The sequence below is a fragment of the Camelina sativa genome, chromosome 12 (assembly GCF_030686135.1).
Source record: "Camelina sativa cultivar CO46 ecotype springtype chromosome 12, ASM3068613v1".
Classification (NCBI taxonomy): domain Eukaryota; kingdom Viridiplantae; phylum Streptophyta; class Magnoliopsida; order Brassicales; family Brassicaceae; genus Camelina; species Camelina sativa.
The window spans coordinates 18,764,778-18,790,990 of NC_141891.1; the positions used below are offsets into that span (position 1 = coordinate 18,764,778).

The 26,213-nt window shown below is 35.2% G+C and overlaps 2 protein-coding genes and 2 long non-coding RNA genes across 5 annotated transcripts; 3 read left to right on the plus strand and 1 right to left on the minus strand.

Moving 5' to 3' along the window:
- Positions 1-718: 718 nt before the first annotated feature.
- LOC104773038 (putative F-box/LRR-repeat protein At4g15060) lies at positions 719-2,897 on the plus strand. Its single transcript, XM_010497582.3, has 4 exons — positions 719-897; positions 1,220-2,190; positions 2,273-2,413; positions 2,500-2,897. Exons 2-4 carry the CDS (start codon positions 1,273-1,275, stop codon positions 2,731-2,733), a joined length of 1,293 nt encoding a protein of 430 aa, XP_010495884.2. The 5' UTR covers positions 719-897; positions 1,220-1,272; the 3' UTR covers positions 2,734-2,897.
- Positions 2,898-9,627: 6,730 nt separating this feature from the next.
- Positions 9,628-10,642, plus strand: LOC104773037 (uncharacterized). The gene is made up of 3 exons (XR_002037135.2): positions 9,628-10,009; positions 10,170-10,334; positions 10,570-10,642. It is a non-coding gene; the product is annotated as an uncharacterized LOC104773037 (long non-coding RNA).
- A 915-nt stretch (positions 10,643-11,557) lies between these two features.
- Positions 11,558-13,113, minus strand: LOC109127716 (uncharacterized). 2 transcript variants are annotated; one of them, XR_015575231.1, is made up of 3 exons: positions 12,598-13,113; positions 11,902-12,069; positions 11,558-11,807 (listed from the first exon to the last, which is right to left on the minus strand). It is a non-coding gene; the product is annotated as an uncharacterized LOC109127716 (long non-coding RNA). The 2 variants fall into 2 exon arrangements; XR_015575232.1 differs by having other exon boundaries at positions 11,558-11,798; positions 12,598-13,000.
- A 2,018-nt stretch (positions 13,114-15,131) lies between these two features.
- On the plus strand, positions 15,132-17,658 carry LOC147930720 (uncharacterized). The gene is made up of 6 exons (XM_087476999.1): positions 15,132-15,399; positions 15,558-15,899; positions 15,972-16,229; positions 16,461-16,608; positions 17,010-17,191; positions 17,282-17,658. The coding sequence occupies exons 1-6, from the start codon at positions 15,132-15,134 to the stop codon at positions 17,656-17,658; spliced, it is 1,575 nt and encodes a 524-aa protein (XP_087333125.1).
- Positions 17,659-26,213: the final 8,555 nt, after the last annotated feature.

Here is a 26,213-nt window from a genome sequence, read left to right on the forward strand (position 1 = left end):
AACTTTTGAGTTTTGTAAAAAATTTAGCCCACAAAAAAACATGAGCAATCCAATAAGCACTTCCACTGTGAATCGATTTAAGAGGTTGCTGCAGTCCGTATAGGCTAAGTAGTATCTAAACTCGCCAGTTTCTTATGATAAATCACAGTTTTTGGACGATGTACATACCTAGTCTATGTACGTACCAGAGGGTTGGGGGAGTATTTGATGATTTTGAAATTGCATAGTTTTTTTTTAGTTAGCTCTGAGTTTTGAACGGTGTACGTACCCGTTACCTACTCTATAATATCGAGGAAATCAGAGGGCTGGGAGTGTTTGATGGGAGAAGAATGAAGATTATACCTCTGTAGCTAGAGAAGACTAAGAAAAAAAAAATTATTTTGTTTGTCAAGCTTCAACATAGAGAAGAAAGTAACATGAAATGTTTAATCATACACAATCCGGACATTATACAAAAAATGGTGGGCACTAATAGCAAATTATAACAGTATGGAATTTGTAAATGCTATATATTACCATTGAAGATTACCCAAAGAATCATAACATTTTTGTTTGACAATGTTAGATTTTGGTTTACTTACTTCGACCGTATTTAAATAAGTCAAACTGTTATTGAATACTTAAACGGAAATTATTTTATAATATAGGACGACGTCGTTTTTTGTTCTTCTCGAAATGACGTCGTTTGGAAATATTTAAAGGGTATTTAGATACTCCTAGGGTTTGAAGATAAAACATGATACCTGCTTCTAGAGAGAAAAAACAAAAAGGCGATTTTAATGGATAGAAGAAGGTAGGCGGAGTTTCTAAAGAGTTCATAATTAAGAAGCAAGCGAAATCAAATCCGATTCTAAATCAAGACGCAGTTCGATACTCCATTTTCCTTGAGAACATGAGGTAAGTTGATACAATTAGGATTTTTACATAATCGGAGAAATGGGTGTGACATTAAATTTGTTACACATGAAATTTTTGGTTTGATTTTGAATAGGCTTGTAGAATATATGGAACATATAAGGCTTTGTTGGATATATGTTTGCTCAAGATTTTACATAAATATGGTATCAAATATTGAGTGAACATTTACGATAATTTTAAGGATTTAAGAGGACAAGCATGTTTGTCGGCCTAGTCCTTATATATATTATCTCAACTCCAAACCTATGACAATTTAAGATTTTCTTCGGTTATCTTATGTTCTTCTTTGTTACTTACTCAGGGAGACCCCAATATTGGTATTGCAAGACGGCGCTTAAGTCATTGACAAGAGAAATGACAAGAGAATCAACGATGAGAAAAAAAGAGAAATGTCAAGATTCTGAAGATAAGGATAAGATTAGTGGGTTGCCTGATGAATTACTCTTGAAGATATTGCTGCTTCTCCCAACTAAAACTGCAGTTAGCACGAGTATTTTATCCAAGCGATGGGAGTTTCTTTGGATGTGGTTGCCTAAGCTTGAGTTCGATTGCTCCGATTATTCTGCTGCTGAGCAAGAGAGGTTAAAGCGTTTTATAAATCTGAATTTGCCATTTCATAAAGCTCCAGTCATAGAAAGCTTGCATCTCAAGTTCAATGGACCAGTTCAAACATTTGAGCCTCAAGCTATCGAACTATGGGTTGCATTTGCAGTTTCTCACTGTATCCGTGAGTTAAGTCTTGCATTCTTTAATTTTACGAGTCAGACTGCTAGATTGCCTAGTAGTTTGTATATCTGCAAATCGCTCGTGATCTTGAACCTGAATGACGATTTTCACATCGATGTTCCTCGCATGGCATGTCTCCCCTTCTTGAAAACTTTGCTCCTTCGACGTGTGACTTACTCAGATGAGAATTCTCTTCCGAAACTCCTTTCCAGTTGCCCTGTTCTTGAAGATCTAGTGTTGGAACCTAGTGAGTTTGACTATTTTGGTACATGGAAGGTAATTGTCCCGTCCTTACAGAGACTAACTGTTGAGATATTAAGAACTAATGATTTTCGTGAGCTTGTGGTAAGAACTCCTTCTTTGAAGTATTTCAAAATTATTGATGACGGTGCTAGTGAGGATGATAATTACTTCTTTGATTCTAACACAATGCCCAACCTGGAGGAGGTATATATTGATTCCGTAAACCTTGGTTTGGACAAGTTTGTTTCATCAATCACATCTGTTAAGCGTCTTACATTATGCATAGGAGTCGATGCCCAAGAGGTAATATATGTTTTCATATCAAAACAATTTTTGACACTAAACCAGGTTTTCTTAATTTTGAATCCTTTGCCGTCGTGTGCAGGCGTTATATCGTGCGGGTATTGTCTTCAATCATCTTAAACATCTGAAGTTGTGTCAATGTGATTCAAAATGGTCAAAGTTACTTGCCCGGTTACTCAACGATTCTCCTAATTTACAAGAGCTGGAGATCTATCAGCATGCTGTAAGTTTGTTCGTTATAGTCATTTTCATTTGGTTTAATTTACTTTTCAATTAATGTTTAAGCTAAGCTCTCATGTTTGATCTTAGGATCATGCAATGAGTCTTTTCAGTCCATGGGTTAGCTGGGAGAATGAACTAAATTGTGTTCCTAAATGTTTGTTATCGACTCTTGAAACTTTCAAGTGGACAAAGATAATTGCGACGGAGAAAGCGAGTCATCTGTTGCAATATATCTTAAAATATGCTTGTCGCTTAAAGACTGCGACAGTCGTGTTTGAGAAAGTTCCAGAGGCGACGCTCCAGGAGATTCAATCACTTTAAGTTCAACAGCATGCCAATTCGTATGTAAATTTGAGTGAGGAGTTTTATCAGTGCCTGTTTTCGTTTATACGAACTTTGATGATCTTTTTATGAACTTTAATGATCTTGATAGTTATATGAACTTTATTGAATTTTATCTAAACAAAAATAAAGTTATTTGATCATGTTTTTTTTGTAGCTCTTACATGACTTTGAGTTATATTTCATACATTACCCTCTTACAACCTTTGTAAACAAATACAAATTAATCGGTGCCCAGTGCAGCTTTACTTTATAGTTTAAGAAAAAAAAAATAAAGAAAGATAGTAAAGCTAAGAGCAAGGCCACTAGGGGATTTTATTTTGGGAATCTTATACACTATTTAATTTTTTTATGAATTAATTGTGTACTTTTTAAAAAATAAGAACCTTTGATCTCTTAAAAATTAATTGATGCCCAGTGCAGCTTTACTTTTTAGTTTAAGAAAAAAAAAATAAAGAAAGATAGTAAAACTAAGAATCTGAACCAAGTTACGTTGTTCCCATTGAAAAATCTTGTTTGCTCAAGAACCTCCCAATAACTCTGGAATCAAGAATCTGAAGAGCTCCTCCAGATTTTACACATCGGAATAAACAGGGGTGGATCTACGTGTGCACTAGGTGGGGCACGTGCCCCATACCCTTTATAAAAATCATTTAAGTGATGTGCTATTAATGTTAATTTCTTAGCTCATTTGGGAAGAGTGCCCCATGTTACTTGGAAGGTCAAGTGTTCGATTCCCTCAAGAGGCACTAATTACCCAAAATTTTTAAACTTTTCTAAGTTATTTATTACTGGAATTTAAAAAAAAAAAAATCTATATTAACATTTTTGAAGTACATTTTGTGTTATGCCCTTTTAGGTTTAATTATTTAAATTTTTATTTACAACATTAACCCCTAAAAAATATCCAAAAATAGTATCACGACAGATTTTGTTTCCTAAATCTATATTAACATTTTTTAAGTACATTTGGTGTTTTACCCTTGAAGTTATATGTAATTAAAAATTTATTTACAAATTTAATCCCTAAAAACTTTCCAAAAACAACATCATTTCAGATTTTGTTTCCTAAATATTTTACATTTCATTCCAACCAAAAAAAAACAGCAATCAATATTATATAGAGACATAAACTATGATATATTTTCCATTTTATTTTCCAAACATGTGAGTTTTGATTATTAACGTAAGAAGAACTTCGATTCCTTATTATATAAATATTATAATTAATATATATATAAATTTAATAAAATTTAAAATATTATGACTATGTAAAATTAAAAAAGAAATACTATATAATGTGGTTATAAAAAGCCAAAAAGACATGTTGGAATTAATAAAATATTATTAAATATGTGCTAAAACGGATTAAATACTTATTTTATTATTTGCCAACACTATAAGTATTATAATATCTGACATATAAAATCAATTTATTTTACCTAGGATTGTGTAAAATAATTAATTCATTAGGAAAAATGTGACTTAATCACATCATATAAATGACTTATTATGTATTTAGATCCCTTATTTTTTTGTTATAATAATTAAAAATCAAAATAGAATCTCAAACACTAAACAAAACAAACTAAATATAATAAACAAATGGTCATATAGTATATTACAGGTTAAAAAATTAATAGATATATTTAGTCGCACAAACGGCCGGAAAATTAGGTTATTTCTCTATTTATAAAATATCCAATATTTAACAAACAAATAGAATATAAAATATAAATAATAATAAAACTATATGCACGCGGTGTACCGCGGGTTAAAATCTAGTATTGTTGTAAAACAAGAGGATTCAAAGTCTAGAAACTCCTATTCTTATTCATCTTAAGCATTGAGGTTACATATATATAGTAGTACAAAGACATAAACCGACTTAGTAATAGGACATGGCCGATGGGCTTTAAGTCTTGAACACCTATGGACCGTGTATGGGCTTGGTTATGAAGTCCATCCTTAAGTGGTTTATAACACTCCCCTTGGATGACATAACAAGGTTGATGCTAAGGGATCGATGCAATGTGCTTGGGGATGCTGCCTCATTAAAACCTTACCTTGAAAATCCAGTGGGACAAAACCATGGTGAAGGAAAAAGAGTACAACACACATTGCTCCCCCTGCTCTAAGCATCCCTGAAGTCCTTAAGTCTCTGCATCCCAATCTGGTGCATGAGCTTCTTGAATGTTGTTGTCGGCAGTGCTTTGGTGAAGAGATCGGCTGAGTTGTCGCAGGATTGAACTTGAACCACTTGAACTTCTCCAGCCTTTTGTAGTTCATGTGTGAAAAAGAACTTTGGTAGTATATGCTTCGTCCGATCTCCCTTGATGTAACCTCCCTTGAGCTGTGCGATGCAGGCCGTATTATCTTCATGTATGACTGTTGCTTCCTTATTGTCGAGCATCCCACAATCTGCCTTGATATGTTGAGTCATGGACCTCAACCAAACACATTCACGGCTGACTTCATGAATTGCTAGGATCTCTGCATGGTTAGATGAGGTTGCTATAATGCTTTGCTTCATAGAACGCCATGAGATCACCGTACCACCGTGTGTGAATATATAGCCTGTTTGAGACCTTGAATTGTGCGGATCCGACAAGTAACCTGCATCAGCAAAACCAACTAAACCTTTCTTGTTATAGTTAGTATAAAATAAACCAAAGTCTGTCGTTCCTTGTAGGTAACAGATAACGTGTTTAATACCGTTCCAGTGCCTTTTGGTCGGACAAGAACTAAATCTTGCTAGGAGATTCACGGCAAAACATATGTCTGGTTTAGTGTGGCTAGCCAAGAACATTAAAGCTCCTATAGCACTGAGGTATGGCACTTCAGGACCAAGAACTTCTTCATTGTCCTTCTTTGGACCAAATGGATCTTTATCCAAGTCAAGACTCCTTACAACCATTGGGCTGGTCAATGGGTGAGCCTGGTCCATATTAAACCTCTTGAGTACCTTTTCTGTATATGCCATTTGATGCACAAAGATTCCATTATTTATGTACTCAAGTTGCAGCCCCAAACAGAACTTAGTTTTTCCTAAGTCTTTCATTTCAAATTCTCTCTTTAAATACTCTACTGTTTGGGAGATTTCACCAGGGGTTCCAAATATGTTTAAATCATCAACATAAACTGCTATAATTACAAACCTTTTGTTTGCAAACTTCTTAATAAAAATACATGGACTGATTGGGTCATTCTTATAGTCTTCTTTAGCTAAATATTCACTTAATCGGTTATACCACATTCGACCACTCTGTTTTAGTCCATAAAGGGATTTTTTCAGCCTAATGTAGTACTGTTCTCGAGAACCACTCTTATCTTTGAGCTCAATACCCTCTGGTAATCTAATATAACCTTCATTATCCAGTGGACCATACAAGTATGCGGTTACAACATCCATTAACCGCAAATCCAGTTTTTCTCTTATAGTCAGACTTATTAGGTACCTAAATATTGTTGCATCCATCACAGGGGAGTATGTCTCCTCATAGTCTATTCCTGGTCTTTAAGAGAATCCTTGTGCTACAAGCCGTGCTTTATATCTCACAGTTTCATTATTCTCATTTCTCTTCCTTACAAAGACCCATTTGTGTCCAACTGGCTTTATATTAGGTGTTGTCCTTATGATCGGACCAAACACACTTCTCTTCCTTAAAGATTTTAAGTCCACGTCAATAGCTTCTTTCCATTTTAACCAATCTTTACTTTGAGTGCACTCTATAATAGATGTGGGTTCATGATCCGCATTTATCTCAAGTGCTACCTTGTATGCAAATATTTCATTGATGTCGACATCCTTTCGGTTCTAGTGAATTCCAGACATTATATAATTTATTGAGATCTCATTATTATCAATACCTTCAGGTCCTTGAGGTTCAGCATCCCAAACCTCATTTGGTACCTTAGGATTTGCCGCTGCTATGTCTGTATTTTCTGTAATTCCCTTAACCTTGGTCTGTTTTGCACCTTTAGACTTCCGAGGGTTCTTATCTTTGGAACCTAATGGTCTACCTCGTTTCAAACGTGGCTTAGACTCTGTAGCAACTTGATTATTGTGTTCCTTTTGAACATCAATACGTACTGGTGCATTACAAGCTGGTATGTACGATGTTGTTACTCTCTTTGGGTCAGCAAAGTAATCTGGCAATTGATTAGCTAGCTTCTGTAAATGAATAATATTTTGAACCTCTGCATCACATACTAGAGTTTGAGGATCTTGCTAATTTAAGGATGTTTGATTCCATGTTAATTCTTTAACCAGCTTGCTAGTCTCACCACCTAACATAGGGAATTCGGACTCAACAAAGTGACAGTCCGCGTATCTGGCCTTAAATAAATCTCCTGTGGCCGGCTCAAGATACTTTATAATAGTGGGAGACTCATATCCAACATATATTCCCATCCTCCTTTGAGGTCCCATCTTAGTTTTCTATGGTGGAGCAATAGATACATAAACGGCACACCCGAATATTTTGAGATGGGATAAGTCTGGCTCATGACCCGTTAATAGTTGGGATGGAGAATATTTGTGTTCACTAGATGGCCTGATGCGTATAAGTTCTGCAGCATGTAAGACTGCATGTCCCCAAGCCAACATAGGGAGCTTCGATCTCATTAACAATGGTCGAGCTATCAGTTGTATTCGTTTAATGAAGGATTCAGCTAATCCGTTTTGTGTATGGACATGTGCCACAGGATGTTCCACACTCATCCCCATGGACATACAGTAATCATTAAACGCTTGGGATGTAAACTCACCAGCATTGTCTAGACGTATAGTCTTAAGTGGAAAATCTAGAAAGTGTGCTCTTAGCCTTATAATTTGAGCCAACAACGTGAGATGGTGATCCAGGAGTTGTTACTTTGTTTTCGAGGTTTGACAACAACTCATACTACTTTGATGTTTTCATTTATATGAACCGTACGTGATGATCACCTCAATGCCGCCAGTGTTGATAGTTTGGAAGTTGCTTCCCAATTTTTAGATCTTGGCTTCGACAAAGCTATTGTTATGACTAATAATTATGTGATCAAATATGTAACTCTTGAAGAACAATCATTATCTTTCAACAGTGCCTAAACTATTATCATTCTCTACTGTTTCATTGTGGTTCCCAACGTATAATACTAACAAAACAAGATTAGCTATAAATAAATTGTGATAATTTCAAAGTGCTTAGCTAATATTCTGGCTTCCTAATGTGTACTTAAACTTTTTTTTAGATTAAACAAAATATATTAGCAATTTGAAAACCAAAACTTGGTTTAGAACAAATAAAAAAAATATGAGAAATACCTTATAATAGCACTACTAGATAGTAACCCGCGCTGGTAGCGCGGAGAATTTTTTTTTATTTTGTTATTTGTTAATATTATGTTTATGTTGTATCATTCATTTACATGTTATATAATATAGTACTATATGGTGAATTTTGATTCATATTAAACTACTAATAAGTAGAACTGGAAACTACTACCGATACCCGTATTGGACCCGTTTTCCGGTTTGTATCCGTCCCGAAAAAAGGTACCCGCAGCTTTAAGGTCGAGTGAAGGGTATATTAATTATATTATCCATGAATAATAATCGAGTATTGGATATTAATTTAATTTTTGAGCGACTAGTTACCCATCTCATTACCCGTTTTATTACCCGACTCATAAATACACGTTAATATTTTGTAGAATAATGTTACCAGCGTGAGGAAATATTTATGTAAATTTGGATTTGTTTGTTACAAAATAATAGTAGAAAATTTATTAATTCTATACATTTTATAAAATTATATATTTAATTTACTTAAGGTTATACTCTGATTTCGACCCGTAGTTGATACTACTATTTTTGTTTGGTGCAATATCAAATTCGTTAATTATACATTCGGTAAAGCCAAAAAAATCCAACAAAACATGTATTGACCCGTGATTTAGTATTACAAATTGATGTGATCGTGTTTAGAGATCTTAATATACCAAATTTACAAATTGAAGTTATTGGTATAACATGTTGTATATTAATTTTATAGGTGAAAATTACAATTAGGTTATGTATATTATCAATATTATACACTTAGTATTGTTTATATAGTGAATATTGTGTATAAACACTTAAGTTTTAGCCAATTAAATAGTTTGTTATTATTTCCTAAGATTTATGAAATAATAAATAGAATTTTATTATTTTGTAAACAAATCTAAACTTTTCTTTTGTTAGTTATTAGAATAATTAAAATATAATAGCATTTTCGTAATATCACATCAGAACTGGTTAAATTTTTAACAACATAGCTTAAATAAGTATATAGATATATTTTAAAAATATAAACAATTTTGTATCCTAATTTTAATATATATTTGTTATTATTAAATGATTTAGATATGTAAATATTTAATCTTAGTTTTATAAATAGATTTAAGTTTTATAATTTTCTAAATAGTTTGTTATTGTTTCCTAAGATTTCTGAAATAATAAATAGAATCTGTTTAATTATTTTATTACATAATTTTGAAATAATTTTATTATTATTTTATTAAATAATTTCGAAATTATTTTATTAATGATTTCTTGTAATCTAATAAATTAATAATTACTATTTTTTTAGATAATCATTTTTAGGTTACAACAAATTAATATTAAGATTATGTTATTATATTTTGTATTAAAATACAGTGGCATTTTGCGTAATATTTTACATGAGTAGGGTTATTTGTTTAAAGGGTTGCTTAAATAAGTATATAGATTTTAAGTTTTCCTTCCAACATTAGCACACATACTCAAATTTTCCAGATATAGCATTTATAAAATATTGATTATTTAATTAGATACCAAAAATAGTTAGCCAAATGTTACCAAAATTAGTTACCAAAATTCATTACTCTAAAAATCAAACTCCAGAATTTATATTTTTTCCGGCGAAGTTTGAGGTGAATCTTTCGATCTGAGATCTTCATCAACTTCTGGGAGAACCGCCGAAACGATTAGCTTTTTGACTCACCGTACTCCACCGCTTTAGCCGGTATAACCTCCGCCTTTGCAAGAAAAACCAAACCTGTATCGACGAGACTCTCCTCCTAATCGAATCATTTAAAGAGAAATGGTAAGCAATTGGTTGTGGTCCTCTCAAATCAACCCATGGGGAAGGGATCGTTTATGATCGGTTGATTTGTTATGTCATCGTTGCTTCGTCTCCGGTTCTCGACTCGTTGAGTTAGAACTATCATCAACAATGGTGATTTACGTAAGGTAATTAATCTTCTAACGGTGATTTGAAATGGATTTTGAGTGTGTTCGATTTAGATAGTGATGAAATTGTGATTTAACTTCCTTCTATATATGGCTATCAATTTTGGTGTTGGGATTGGTCTTTCATTGTTTCGATTCAAATGGGAAAATTTGGTGATAGAATTGATGTGGCGAATCAGCTTGGTTCCTTCCACCGGAATAAAGGAAGGATCATCCGTCAATGAATAAAAATTCAGGAACAATTATCGAGTTCAAGCAACGATTTTGCAAGAAGATGAAGAGAAAGTGGTGGTGGAGGAGTCATTTAAAGCCGAGACATTTACTGGTAAAGAACCACTTGAGTAGTCAAATACGAGTTCTTCTTCAACTACTTTGTTTGACTCATGAATCATTAAGCATGAGCAAGGAGTGAATGTCTCCTTACTGTAAGGGTTTTATATTGTTGCGTCTTACTAGAAATTTAGAAAGTTTGATAATTGATTGTATGTTCATGTTATTAACAAGAGTTATTTCATTTCTTCTGATGTTGTCTTTTTTTTTTCTTTTATGTTTCCCCTCAGGACTTGGTGATTAAGATACTTCACAGATTGTATTGTTATCGAATCTATGCAACGTTTTTTGTTCTTGAGACGATTGCTAGAGTGCCTTATTTTTGCCAGTACATCTATCTCTAGTTTCAGTTCCTTATAAGTTTGTGGAAGTAACATTTAAGAGAGTATAAAGAGCTAGTCATCAGGATTTTGTATTCTTTGTAAGACAGTAAGATTGTGAATGTCACTTGAGATATGTGAAAAAAAACATTGACATACTACTGATCAAGGAATATATATAGGCCATCTTCCTTATCTCATTACAAGTATAGTTTAACTTTTAACAACCAAAGGCGATCCAACCATCATCCTCTTTGTGGAATATATAGGATTGGTGGAGAATCAAATCTTGTTTTATCGTCTTTATCAACAATTATGGATCTGGACGACAAATGTAATTTGTTTATAGATTATTTAGAACCTAAGTTTGTTTATGTATTCTGTTATGCTACACATGTATGAGACCTTTGGTTGGTGGAGGAACGGCAAAGATACAGGAAGGGATCCGTCAGTGTTAGGAAGACCTTCACCTTCCTAAGCATAACATTATATATATAAAACCACATAATATTAGCTTTTTTTCATTAAGATTTTGTATTATAGATATTTTCTTATTTTGGATGGTGTGTTTTCTGAAATAATTTAGATTTAATGCTATGTTTTTATCTATTTTTTGTTATTATGAGATTAGTAGTCTAATTATCATTTAGGGAAAATTCCTTAAAATTTTGGAAGGTCTTCTCAAAGTATAAGAAGGTTTTCCTAAAAGTTTGATTTTTTTTTTAAAAAACACTTGTTAAAAAAATTTAGGAAGGACACTATAATGTTTAGGAAGGATTACTTAAAATTTAGGAATATTTTTCTAAAGTCTTGGGTTAAAAAATTGGTTTTTAGGAAAGCCTTCATAAAGTGTTAGGAAGGCATCCTCTGAATTTAAGAAAGCCTTCATAAAGTGTTATTTTAGGATGTGAAACCGAGAACTGGTGTTTAACCAATAATCTAAGCCTTTACTTCGAGTACACATTGAGGCAAAGTGAAAATACAAACAGTGATTTAGGAACACATATTCAACATAGAGCTTTAAAGGAAATGAGTCAAAATAAAGGTTAACATCCTTGTAACTCCAAACAAGAGCAGTCTCCTTGTCTTTTTGATTGTTGATCCATTAGTCATCTTGGTTTAAAGTTCCATCACATGCTCTGCAATTACTTTCAAGAAAAAAATTGTTGTTGTCACACCAGATAGATCCTGAGTTATAAGATAAAGGGTAATGCATGGGAATAAGAAGTTTTGGTTGCTTACCTTAGAATATAGCCATACTCAGCAGCAATTTCAAGACCTCAAGGAAATCAATGGTACCATTACCATCCACATCCACTTCATTAATCATGTCTTGAAGCTCTGCTTCGGTTGGGTTTTTTCCAAGAGAACAACACATCACAATCCCCAGCTCCTTAGTGGTAATGCAACCTACAAGTTAAATCAAGAATTGAAAAAATGAATCAAACTAGTGTCGCTCTAGAAATCTTGAATAGAACAATTCAACTGAATTTATCTCTAATTACGGAACTCAAAGCAAACAACAAACATGTATCATCTAAAGCTAGATATTTATAATTCCTCTATTGACAGTTTATTGTCATGAGCAATGAACAAATCTAATATGAGATAATCCTAACAAAATTTAAAGAATAAGAAATCTCCAAGGACCAAATCGTTAAGTTCCTTGTAGACTTAAACGTCATCATCATCACCATCTAAATTTCAATTCACCGACATAATTTTATCAAATCCAGAAACCAAATAAACAAAAACAAGGACAAGAATATAGAGTTCATGATTGAGATACCCAAATCACAAATCAGTCAATCTATTGAAAATCTAAAACGTTTGAAAATAAGAAAGGGAAGTCGATCACACCATAGGACTCAAGCGGACAAATAAAGCAATGAGACCTAAGAATCAAATCCAGAATTCAGAATCGAGAATCGAGCTTACCTTGAGTTTAAATCAGAAGCTGCTTGGCAAATATCCTCACTACTCTCTTCCATCCCACTTTATCGGGCTTAGGAGTCGCAACCTTTCGTATCCGGCGCTGCGTGGCGGTGGTATTAGTCCCTATCGCTACAAGCTAGACCTCCTAACCACATAGCCTCACCACGGCTCGGATCTCTACTATTGCCACCAGCTTCCCCAACACCATCGTTAGCAAGTGATTCGCTTTGAGGGTAATCAAAGTTAGGTTTCTCTCTCCGGCAAGAATCAGCGTCCATCTAGTTGCCGCCGCCGTGTTAACCGTGATAGACACCGTCAATGCTTTAATTCTCTCTCTCCATGGTCTCTCTCGCCGGTGAAACACGGATTCTCTAATTCTCACAATTTCAACATTTTGTTTAATCCTTGTTTTAATTTAATTTTATTAATGATATATTAGTTTGTGCTAAATTTGGAACATTTGAGAATATGTGCTAATTTTGGACTAAAAACTTAAAATTGTGCTATTTGTGAGAATTCCCCAAAAAATATTTGGTTTGGGTTTTTATAAATTCAAACGTACGTACGAAATGGATAATCTTTAAAATGAAGTAAAAGAGTTTATTTTGGGACAGTTAAAACCAAAAGGAATGAAATTATTTATAAGAGTATACGGATAATTTGAGAAATGGCTTCCTGTATGAGGCCCCCTATAAAATAGCGTTTCAACTAGTTTACCCTTGTATTTTTATGCTCTACCTATTTCCCCCTAGACAACATCTATTTTTTCCAATTCCACCTATATTAATTGATTTCTATCTAACTAACCAAAATAAATTAAGCTTTTAAAAATCTAAGTTTTGCATTTTAAAATCAATAATTCGCGATTACTTTACCGTGATTGGCTTAACCCGACTCAAAATATCATACCCGAAATCATTTTGTTTACCCATTTCCTCAAAATGATTTGGGGAAAAGAAATTAGGTACAATGAGGGTACTTTGCTACCACACCATCACCTACTCGGAACTCCTCTGTGAGTAGTTCTCGAAGTCAGATGAGACTAATTAGAAGAAGAAAACTGGCTCATACTTCCAATTAAAGAGAAACAAACAAACGGAGAAAAAGAATAAGAAATTGAATTGAGAAAGAAGAACTCGATTTTCTTGGTTTCGAGGAAGAAGAAGAAGATCTAATTTCTATTTTTTCCCAATTTGATTTGGGGAAAATGGGTAAACAAAATGATTTCAGGTCTGATATTTTGAGTCGGGTTAAGCCAATCGCGGTACAGTAATCGCGAATTATAAATTTTAAAAACGCAAAACTTAGATTTTTAAAAGCTTAATTTATTTTGGTTGATTAGATAGAAATCAATTAATATAAGTGAAATTGGGAAGAATAGATGTTGTCTAGGGAGAATTAGGTAGAGCGTAAAAGTACAGGGGTATACTAGTTGAAACACTATTTTACTGGGGGTCTCATACAGGCAGCCCTTTGAGAAAAGAAGAAAGTTTTTTATTGGTCAATGTTCAAACAGAAAATTTATGTACGATTTTTTTTTTTTAATGACTAGCAGAAGTATCAAGATTACTTGTGCAGTTGTGCGCCAATATATCTCTTATAGCGAAATCCATATTTTCTTTTGTTAACTCTTTTCTGAAGAGCAGATTCCTCTCTATTGTCTCTCTGTTTTCTGTAACCAGGAGCTTAACTGTTAGTAACTGCTGATGATAATAATAATTGCTTAAGACAAAGCCAAACTTTAATTATTGTTTTTTTTCAGTTTCTTTCACATGCTCAGCAACAAATGATTCTATTGTAAAACCTCTGTAAATTAACACAATTAAGAATATAGGATTAAGTTTATAAAGCTATTAATTAATTGATTCATCTAATAAACAAATTCAAATTCAAAGTATCATAATTTATCGATGTATTAATTTACCATAAAAAAATTTATACAAATTTTGACTGTTTTTTTTTTGGGTTAAGACTTTGACTTTATTTGATGTTAGTCAAACTTTTATCATATGTTGAAACAGAAACTATCTTATAAAATAGGACGATGTTGTTTATGTTTGTTATTAAAAGGGTAACTAGGTAATCTTACGGTTAGAAGATAACAACAAGATACATTGGTTTCGTGAGAGAGAAAAAGAGAAAAAAAGATGTGGCATTTCTGCAAAATCACATTTAAGAAGCAAACGAGATCAAATTATAAGTGATATATGTGAGTTGGGCCACAAAACAGTCCAACAAGGAGGAAGCCCAACAAAGAAGGTTGGTCAACACTCTCAAGTCATGACAAAGACTGTACCTGCTCCATAACCGATTTGGTGCTCTGCAAGATAAGGATGATGACTAGCTCATCACAGCTGTCATGAGAGCTGTCACAATGACTCACCTATTTCTAGATTATTCTCTTTGTTTCTATATAAGACATAGTTCTCTAAGAGTGTAAACCTATCTTGACATTATAAGAAAGAATCAAGTTCTTCTCAAAGGTTTATCTTTATTTTCATGGTATCAGAGCCTTGTAAACCTTAACAGGTTCTACAATGGCGACCTCATATCCTTTCCCTGACAACATTCATGTCACGAGTACAGTTACTATCAAACTCAACAACACAAACTATCTCCTTTGGAAGACTCTGTTTGAATCTCTCTTATTGTGTCAAAAACTCATCGTGTTCGTCAATAGTGCCGTGACAGCTCCTTCTCGTACCACCTCGACAACAAAACTAATCCACAGTATGAGGCCTGGTTTTGCACAGATCAACTCGTCAGATCGTGGCTCTTTGGTACTCTGTCTGAAGAAGTCCTCGGGTATGTTCATAACATTACTACCTCTAGAGATGTCTGAATTTCTTTAGCTGAGAACTTCAATAAGAGTAGCATTGCTAGGGAATTTGCTCTTCGCCGTAGTCTATGGGTTCTAGAAAAGAAAGGCATGTCCTTTGCTGCTTATTGTTGAGAGTTTATAGCCATTTGTGATGCCTTGAGTTCTATTGGTAAGCCAATAGATGAGTCTCTGAAGATATTTGGGTTCTTAAATGGTTTGGGTCGTGATTATGAACCAATCGCCACTGTCGTCCAAAGCTCCTTGAGCAAGATCTCCCCACCAAGCTTCGGTGATGTGGTTTCTGAAGTTGAAAGCTTTGACAACAAGCTTCAGTCGTACAATGTCCCAGATGCTGTTACTCCACATCTTGCATTTCATGTTCAACAAAGTGGCTATGGCAACCAGTCGAGAGGAAGCTATCGTGGCAGAGGTCGATCTTCAGGACAAAACAGAGGACGTGGAGGCTACTCCTCTCGTGGTAGAGGTTTCTCTCAACACCCAACAACTCAGCAGTCTTCTGGTGAACGTCCCATTTGTTAGATTTGTGGTCGAACAGGACACCTTGCGTCTGATTGCTGGAATTGTTTTGATCACAACTATCAGAGACCTGACGTAGCTCAAGTGTTTTCCTCCCTAAAAATCTCTGATGGTAATGATTGGCTCACTGATTCTGGAGCTACCGCTTATGTCACTTCCTCGGCCATTAATCTGCAGTCTGCTACAACATACAATGGGAATGACACAGTTCAGGTTGGACATGGCACTTACCTACCTATCACTCATGTTGGATCAGCTACCATTGCTTCCTCTACAGGTAATATCTCGTTAAATGACGTGTTGGTCTGCCCAGATATGCAAAAATCTCTCATTTATATATCTAAATTGTGTGATGATCTGCCTTGTGGAGTTTGGTTTGATTCTAATAAAGTATGTATTGTTGACATACCAACTCAGAAGGTGGTAGCAAAGGGTCCATGAAATAGAGGGTTATACACTTAGGAGAATCAAGAATTTGTGGCACTGTTCTCTAATCGACAATGTACAGCCTCTGAAGATACTTGGCATCATCGGCTTGGACATACAAATTCTCAAGTTCTCCAACACCTCAAGAACAGCAAGGAAGTTAACATTAATAAGAGCAGAACAACCTCCATTTGTGAGCCTTGCCAGATGGGGAAGAATAGTAGATTACAGTTTTTTGAATCGGATTCAAGATTTTTTTGTCCCCTAGATCGAGTTCATTGTGATCTTTGGGGACCTTCTCCAGTTGTATCTCAACAAGGGTTTAAATATTATGCAGTTTTTGTGGATGAATTCTCAAGATTTACTTGGTTCTACCCTATAAGAGCAAAGTCTGAATTTTTCTCTATATTCAAGGTCTTTAAATCAATGGTTGAGAATCAATTCAAGACAAAGATGAAAGTTTTTCAGGGTGATGGAGAGGAGAGTTCACAAGCAATGTTCTTAAACAATTCCTCTCAGAAAATGGCATAATTCACAGAATTTCATGTCCCTACACTCCTCAACAGAATGGAATTGCTGAAAGAAAACACAGACATATAGTTGAGTTGGGCTTAACTATGATGTTTCACAGTCACACTCCTCTACATCACTGGGTTGAAGCATTCTTCACATCAAGCTTCATCACCAATCTTCTACCTTCTCCAACACTGGACAACTGCAGTCCGTTTGATTTTTTATTCAAAGAGAAGCCTAACTATTCTATGTTAAAAGTCTTATGTTCAGCATGTTATCCTTGTCTCAGACCTATGGCAAGTAACAAATTCGATCCAAGGTCTCTCTAATGTGTCTTTCTGGGTTATCATACTTAATATAAAGGATATCGATCCTTATATACTCCAACAGGAAGGGTTTACATCTCGAGACATGTTATTTTTGATGAAAGTTGCTTTCCTTTTCAACAACAATACAAGCATCTGCTTCCAACATATCAAACTCCCCTGCTCGAAGCTTGGCAAGCAGCATCGCCATCTCCACAATCAGTTCCTGTTCCTATTCAGTCTCCAGTCTATCCAACTCAAGGAACCACACCAACAACAGTTTCAGAATCTGAGAATATTACTACAAATATTGGTGAGAATGAAGATTTGACTGGGGAGGACACTGAGAGTTCAGTTGCTGAAGAAGAAGATCTTGAAAATCAACAAGAAGAGCTCCAAGAGATCAATGCTCATCCCATGACTACTCGAACAAAAGCAGGGATACACAAACCGAACCCATGATATGTTCTTCTTACCTCACGTTTCGTTTCTCAAGAACCAAAAAACATAACTGAAGCTCTAGCACATCCAGGATGGAATGATGCAGCACATGATGAAATCACAACAATACACATGCTTCATACTTGGGACTTGATGGAACCTACAGAGGATATGAACATTTTGGATTGTAAATGGGTCTCCAAAACCAAACTTAGGCCTGATGGTTTTGTGGACAAGTTAAAGGCTCGACTAGTTGCAAAGGGTTTTGATCAGGAGGAAGGTCTGGACTATCTGGAGACATTCAGTCCAGTCGTAAGAACAGCAACAATTCGCATGGTGCTTGATGTTGTGGTTGCAAAGGATTGGGACATCAAACAACTTGATGTTTCTTATGCGTTTTTTCATGGAGAATTAAAAGAACCTTTATTCATGCTCCAACCTCCTGGTTTCATCGATAAGCAGAGACCTTCACATGTTTGTCGACTCACCAAAGCTCTATACGGCCTCAAACAGGCTCTGAGGGCCTGGTTTGATACCTTCAGCAAATATTTGATTGAATTTGGGTTCACCTGCTGAAAGTCTGATCCATCTCTCTTTACATATCACAAAAATGGTAAATCTCTGGTTCTCCTATTTACAGGAAGTGATAAGAGCCTAGTTGACACTCTGTTAGAGTCTCTGAATAAAAGGTTCTCTATGAAAGATCTTGGAGCTCCCAGCTACTTCCTTGGTGTTGAAATTCAAAAGTGTAAAGAAGGATTCTTTCTCCATCAAACAGCTTATGCCAAAGACATTCTTTATCAAGCTGCTATGTCCGACTACAATCCGATGCCAACACCACTGCCACAAAATCTGGACAATATGAATCCTGAACTCTTTTCTGAGCCTACCTACTTTCGAAGTCTTGCGGGAAAACCTTAATATTTTACAATCACTAGGCCTGACATTCAGTTTGCAGTCAACTTCGTATGTCAAAGAATGCATGAACCCACAACATCTGACTTTGGTCTGCTCAAACGATCCTACGATACATTAAAGGTACGTTACATATGGGTTTGTATATAAAGAAGAGTTCCAATCTGTCTCTTTCAGCATATTGTGATAGTGATCACTCTGGTTGCAAGAAGACTCGTCGTTCCACAACAGGATTTTGCATTCTTCTCGGTCCGAACCTGATCAGTTGGTCTGCTAGAAGGCAAGAAACAGTGTCTCACTCGTCTACTGAAGCAGAGTACAGGGCACTTACAGATACAACTCACGAAATAACCTGGCTCTCATTCCTCCTACGTGATCTGAGGATCTCTCAACAGTTTCCAACCTTGCTCAAATGCAACAATCTCTCTGCAGTGTATATCAGTGCAACCCAGCTCTTCACAAACGCTCCAAGCACTTTGACACTGACTTCCATTACATCCGAGAGCAAGTAGCATTGGGACACATTAAGACACAGCATATACCAGCTAAATTTCAACTAGCAGATATCTTTACCAAATCCTTGCCCAAGCGTGAGTTCGAGCATCTGAGATACAAACTTGGTGTTGGTGTAAACACCCACCACAAGTTTGAGGAGGAATATAAGTGATATATGTGAGTTGGACCACTAAACAGTCCAACAAGGAGGAAACCCAATAAAGAAGGTTGGTCAACACTCTCAAGTCATGCCAAAGACTGTACCTGCAACTCCCCTGCTCCATAACTGATTTGGTGTTCTGCAAGATAAGGATGATGACTAGCTCATCACAGCTGTCATGAGAGCTGTCACAATGACTCACCTATTTCTAGATTGTTATCTTTGTTTCTATATAAGACATAGTTCTCTAAGAGTGTAAACCTATCTTGATATTATAAGAAATAATCAAGTTCTTCTCAAAGGTTTATCTTTATTTTCACAAATCAGATTATATATAAATCAGGAATTTTTGCAGTTCGGTATTATTTTTTCATCGAGAACATGAGGTAAGTTTATACAATTAGGATTTTTATATAGTCAGAGAATATGGATAAGACATCAATTTGATAAACATGAAAATTTTGTTTGATTTTGAGTAGACTTATAGAATATATGTAAAATAAGGGCTTTGTGGAATATACCGTATATGTAATTTTAAGATTTACATGAATATGGTATCTATCTGCAGTTGGTGTTCGATTAAATGTTGAGTGAGCAATACGATAAAATTTCTGAAAATTTCTGAAATTGAGATTAAATGAGACAAACAAATTTTAATTAACAATTTCCTCTTTTTTTGACTGAGATTTCAAATTTAATTAATCAAAAAAAGAGAATATCTCTAAGACTTTTTTTTTTTTTTTGAAACATAGAAGACTCGTCGTTCCACAACAGGATTTTGCATTCTTCTCGGTCCGAACCTGATCAGTTGGTCTGCTAGAAGGCAAGAAACAGTGTCTCACTCGTCTACTGAAGCAGAGTACAGGGCACTTACAGATACAGCTCACGAAATAACCTGGCTCTCATTCCTCCTACGTGATCTGAGGATCTCTCAACAGTTTCCAACCTTACTCAAATGCAACAATCTCTCTGCAGTGTATATCAGTGCAAACCCAGCTCTTCACAAACGCTCCAAGCACTTTGACACTGACTTCCATTGAGCAAGTAGCATTGGGACACATTAAGACACAGCATATACCAGCTAAATTTCAACTAGCAGATATCTTTACCAAATCCTTGCCCAAGCGTGAGTTCGAGCATCTGAGATACAAACTTGGTGTTGGTGTAAACACCCACCACAAGTTTGAGGGGGAATATAAGTGATATATGTGAGTTGGACCACTAAACAGTCCAACAAGGAGGAAACCCAATAAAGAAGGTTGGTCAACACTCTCAAGTCATGCCAAAGACTGTACCTGCAACTCCCCTGCTCCATAACTGATTTGGTGTTCTGCAAGATAAAGATGATGACTAGCTCATCACAGCTGTCATGAGAGCTGTCACAATGACTCACCTATTTCTAGATTGTTATCTTTGTTTCTATATAAGACATAGTTCTCTAAGAGTGTAAACCTATCTTGATATTATAAGAAATAATCAAGTTCTTCTCAAAGGTTTATCTTTATTTTCACAAATCAGATTATATATAAATCAGGAATTTTTGCAGTTCGGTATTATTTTTTCATCGAGAACATGAGGTAAGTTTATACAATTAGGATTTTTATATAGTCAGAGAATATGGATAAGACATCAATTTGATAAACATGAAAATTTTGTTTGATTTGAGTAGACTTATAGAATATAAGTAAAATAAGGGCTTTGTGGAATATACTGTATATGTAATTTTAAGATTTACATGAATATGGTATCTATCTGCAGTTGGTGTTCGATTAAATGTTGAGTGAGCAATACGATAAAATTTCTGAAATTGAGATTAAATGAGACAAACAAATTTTAATTAACAATTTCCTCTTTTTTTGACTGAGATTTCAAATTTAATTAATAAAAAAAAGAGAATATCTCTAAGACTTTTTTTTTTTTTTTGAAACATAGAAGACTCGTCGTTCCACAACAGGATTTTGCATTCTTCTCGGTCCGAACCTGATCAGTTGGTCTGCTAGAAGGCAAGAAACAGTGTCTCACTCGTCTACTGAAGCAGAGTACAGGGCACTTCCAGATACAGCTCACGAAATAACCTGGCTCTCATTCCTCCTACGTGATCTGAGGATCTCTCAACAGTTTCCAACCTTGCTCAAATGCAACAATCTCTCTGCAGTGTATATCAGTGCAAACCCAGCTCTTCACAAACGCTCCAAGCACTTTGACACTGACTTCCATTACATCCGAGAGCAAGTAGCATTGGGACACATTAAGACACAGCATATACCAGCTAAATTTCAACTAGCAGATATCTTTACCAAATCCTTGCCCAAGCGTGAGTTCGAGCATCTGAGATACAAACTTGGTGTTGGTGTAAACACCCACCACAAGTTTGAGGGGGAATGTAAGTGATATATGTGAGTTGGACCACTAAACAGTCCAACAAGGAGGAAACCCAATAAAGAAGGTTGGTCAACACTCTCAAGTCATGCCAAAGACTGTACCTGCAACTCCCCTGCTCCATAACTGATTTGGTGTTCTGCAAGATAAGGATGATGACTAGCTCATCACAGCTGTCATGAGAGCTGTCACAATGACTCACCTATTTCTAGATTGTTATCTTTGTTTCTATATAAGACATAGTTCTCTAAGAGTGTAAACCTATCTTGATATTATAAGAAATAATCAAGTTCTTCTCAAAGGTTTATCTTTATTTTCATAAATCAGATTATATATAAATCAGGAATTTTTGCAGTTCGGTATTATTTTTTCATCGAGAACATGAGGTAAGTTTATACAATTAGGATTTTTATATAGTCAGAGAATATGGATAAGACATCAATTTGATAAACATGAAAATTTTGTTTGATTTTGAGTAGACTTATAGAATATATGTAAAATAAAGGCTTTTTGGAATATACCGTATATGTAATTTTAAGATTTACATGAATATGGTATCTATCTGCAGTTGGTGTTCGATTAAATGTTGAGTGAGCAATACGATAAAATTTCTGAAATTGAGATTAAATGAGACAAACAAATTTTAATTAACAATTTCCTCTTTTTTTGACTGAGATTTCAAATTTAATTAATAAAAAAAAAGAGAATATCTCTAAGACTTTTTTTTTTTTTGAAACATAGAATATCTCTAAGGCTATGAGGACGAACCGCAAACCGCCTCTTGAGAAATCCCTCGAGTTTGTGTGGGTGTATCATCTTCTCCAAGATTCAGATAAGTTGTGATGAGGGGATCCTTACCTTCTACTTCTCTAGAGTTTCTTTCCTTCCAAACCTAGTATATTGTCGTTTGAAAACACATTCGAATTAGGATGGAATCATGAAGGTAACAATTTCTTTTAGTATTAACCATAAAGAATATTGACTTTAGAGAATAAACATGTTTATTTGACAACATATTATGCCATAATTCAATTCCATGATCTAAAACTGTTGTTAAAATAAATCAATACAATAATAGACCTTATCATTTTATTTTGAAGAAATATAACAACAGATGGACTATGATGCTGATGATTATGATCACATGATTTGCATCTGGAGCTTGGATGAAGCTATGGATAGCTTCAACAAACCCTCTCTAAATTAATAGACACTCCATTTTAGTGTAAAATAGACTTTTTCACCACTTCAAGTATACGCCCATTTTAGTAAAAAAAGACTAATGAAGTTCTAGCTTGTTTTCACTTCCATGACAAAACATGATACTATCATATGCAACATGTTTACTTTGTTACTCTGGGGAATGCAAATTCTATCAGACTAAACGATTAACATGCGTGTCATGTAAAATTTAGGTCTTGAACATGGAAGTGAAAATGAGCTGAAACACATTAGTATTTTTTACTAAAAAATAAAAATTTCTTGAATTTGTGAAAGTCTGCTTTACACTGGAAAATGAATGTCTACTAATTCGGAAAGATTCGTTGTAGCTTACTAGCTTCCCATAGCATCATCCAAGATCAAGATGCAAATCATGTGATCATAATCATCATCATCATCATCATCCTTCTATTGTTATATTTCTTTAACTATAAAATGATAAGGTCAGTTGTCATATTAACAATTTTCCCTAGCTCTTAGTGAAGCTTATAACTCTGATTTCCTGCATATAAGACTTCACCGCTGCAGTTTGTGCAAACACTCAAAGGGATCTAGCTTATTTATCCATGTAAGTATGATGTATCTTCTATATAGCTCTTAAATTTGTTTATCTTCTAAATTAAGAGTTTTTGTATGAGTCCTCGGTTATTGCAAGTAGATAGTAATCACATTTGGAAGAGTTTGATAGTCACACTAGTGCTCTCCCCAAGACATGGGGTGGTCATTGGCTATTAGTTAAAATAATGAATCATTTGTTTTCTTTCACCCACTAGCTAAATGTATTTATCTAATCTATGCTTTTAGCAAGTTAACATCTGGAAAAAAAATGTTAGGGTTATGATCTTTCAGTAGGATGCATTTATACAGTGTTCAATGAATCAATTCTTTTGAAAGACAATCAAATCTGAACTGGTGCAACTCCGAAGAAGCCCACCATCAAAAAACTATTTTTACAAACACGTATTCAAATTGAGAAAGTCACATACTCATGCATAGTGGATAGTGGCTTGAACGTCTTTCCCCCATTGAGAAAGAGAATCGAGTTTTGCCACAGTTGTCCAGGATTGCAACGGCCGAAATAGCTGATGCTTAACCAGTTGACTGGACGGTGACTATAATTTGATTACCATTGAGGGCCTGGTGGGAGAAAAAAACACATAATTGAAAAAAAAAATGTAGAATCAAGCCCTATATATATTCAGATAACTTTAAACCTCAGGCTCATAAACGATCCGGACATTATTAAAAAAAGTGGGCACTGATAGCAAATTATAACAGCATGGAATTTGTAAATGCTATATATTAAGATGGTACTCGAAATTTGGCAATATACCATGAAGGACTACCCAAATAATCATAACATTTTTGTTTGATAGTGTTAGATTTTGGTTTACACACTTTGACCGTATTTAAGCAAGTCAAACTGTTATGGAATGTTTAAACGAAAATTATTTTATTAAATAGGACGACGTCGTTTTTTTCTTCTTGAAATGACGTCGTTTGAAAATATTTAAAGGGTATTCAGATACTCCTAGGGTTTGAAAATAAAACATGATACATGCTTTTAGAGAGAGAGAGAGAGAGAAAAGAGGTTATTTCAATAGATAGCAGAGGGTAGACGGCGGTAGAATTTCTACAAAATTCATAATTTAGAAGCAAGCGAAATCAAATCCGATTCTAAATCGAAATGCAATTTGATGCTCTTTTTTCGTCTAGAACATGAGGTAAGTTGATACAGTTAGGATTTTTACATAATCGGAGAAATGGGTGTGACATTAAATTTGTTACACATGAAATTTTTGGTTTGATTTTGAAATTTATGGTTTAACTTTGATGATCTTTTTTTTTTTGAATTTAATGTTAAATTATATTCAAAAGAAAAATAAACGTTTTACAAAATTTGAGTGGTAAACGATTTTAGAACAGTTTGAAAATAAAACATTCAGTAGAATCTTGCTTCAAACCAGACTTGAATGGATGTGCTTTGACCTCCTTGTAGTGTGCTAAGACGGTTGCAGACATACTTATCGATCTGCTTGATCAGGTTCTCTGCTGTTATTGGATGTTCACCGTGTCTTCGTCCATTCCTTTCTCGCCAAAGTAGGTAGATGGTTGTTTGAAAAGCATAGCCCAGAATGAACCGTAGAGTTTTATCAAGAGCATTACCCGTGAGAAGAGAAAAAACTTCTTGCCAGTGACTTGTGTACTTGTCTGCGAGGAGCTTCTTCACTAGCCCTTCCCACACCAACTGTGAATAAGAACATTGAAAGAATAGGTGGTCTCTTGTCTCTAGCGGGTGGTTGCAGAGAATACAGCTCGCATTAGCCTGTGAAGACCACTGCTGCAGCTTATCCCCTGTTGCGACTCTGTTTTTAAAAACTAACCAAGTGAGGAAGGCATATTTAGGCGTTGCTTGTGGGAACCATATCACTCTGTATTCGGCCATGTGTGGGTGAGAAACATGGATATGTGACCAAGTTTCCTTGGTAGAGAAGCTGTTCCGGTAGTGATCGTTTTTCCCTTTCCAGAGTGGTATATCTTATGCCTCACGAGAAGGATGTACCTGCAGTTTCTGTATCTCATCCTCGACAACATTGAGTAATGGGAGCTGATGTCGCTTTCGCCGTTGCCTAGTCAGAACGTCAGCGATGGTGCTTGTCTTTGAGATGCCGAGATCAATGAAACCCCGTTCCCTCAAAACATCATGTAAACATCCCAATGAACACCAGTTATCAAACCAAAAGGAGGTTGATTCACCGTTGTGCACTTCCATCTTGATAAACTGCTTTGCTAGGCTTCTATATTTCAAAAGCTTTCGCCAAATCCATGAACCACAAGTTGTGTTATCCTTTTCTGCCCAGAAAGAACCACTGCGAATGAGAGATCTCTTTACCCAATCCACCCATAAGGAGCCTCTAGCCGAAGAAATTCTCCAGATAAGCTTAAGCATGCTCACTTTATTTGCTTCCGTAATTGATCTTAGTCCCAAGCCTCCTTCACTCTTTGGCATGCAGACTTCAGACCAAGCCACTTTGGTTTTCTTTGCGTTCAGAGAAGGTCCGGACCACAAAAAAGCAGAACATAGTCGATCAATCTCCTGTATACAGGCTTTGGGGAGCCTAAACGCTGAGATCTAGAAGTTTGTTAGACTGAATAAAACTGATCCAATAAGCTGGAGTATACCAGCAAAGGAGAGCATCCTAGCAGTCCACGAGGCAATCTGAGAACGAATCTTTTCTATGAGTGGGAGATAGTCCCCTGATGTCATCCGTCTTGGTAAAAGCGGTAGACCAAGATATCGTACAGGTAAAGAACCACATGCGAATGGGAATTGGTGCAGGATCTCTTCAATACTAATGTGCAAGCCTGAGTGAACCGCAAAGTCGTCGAAGACCCGTGGAGCACC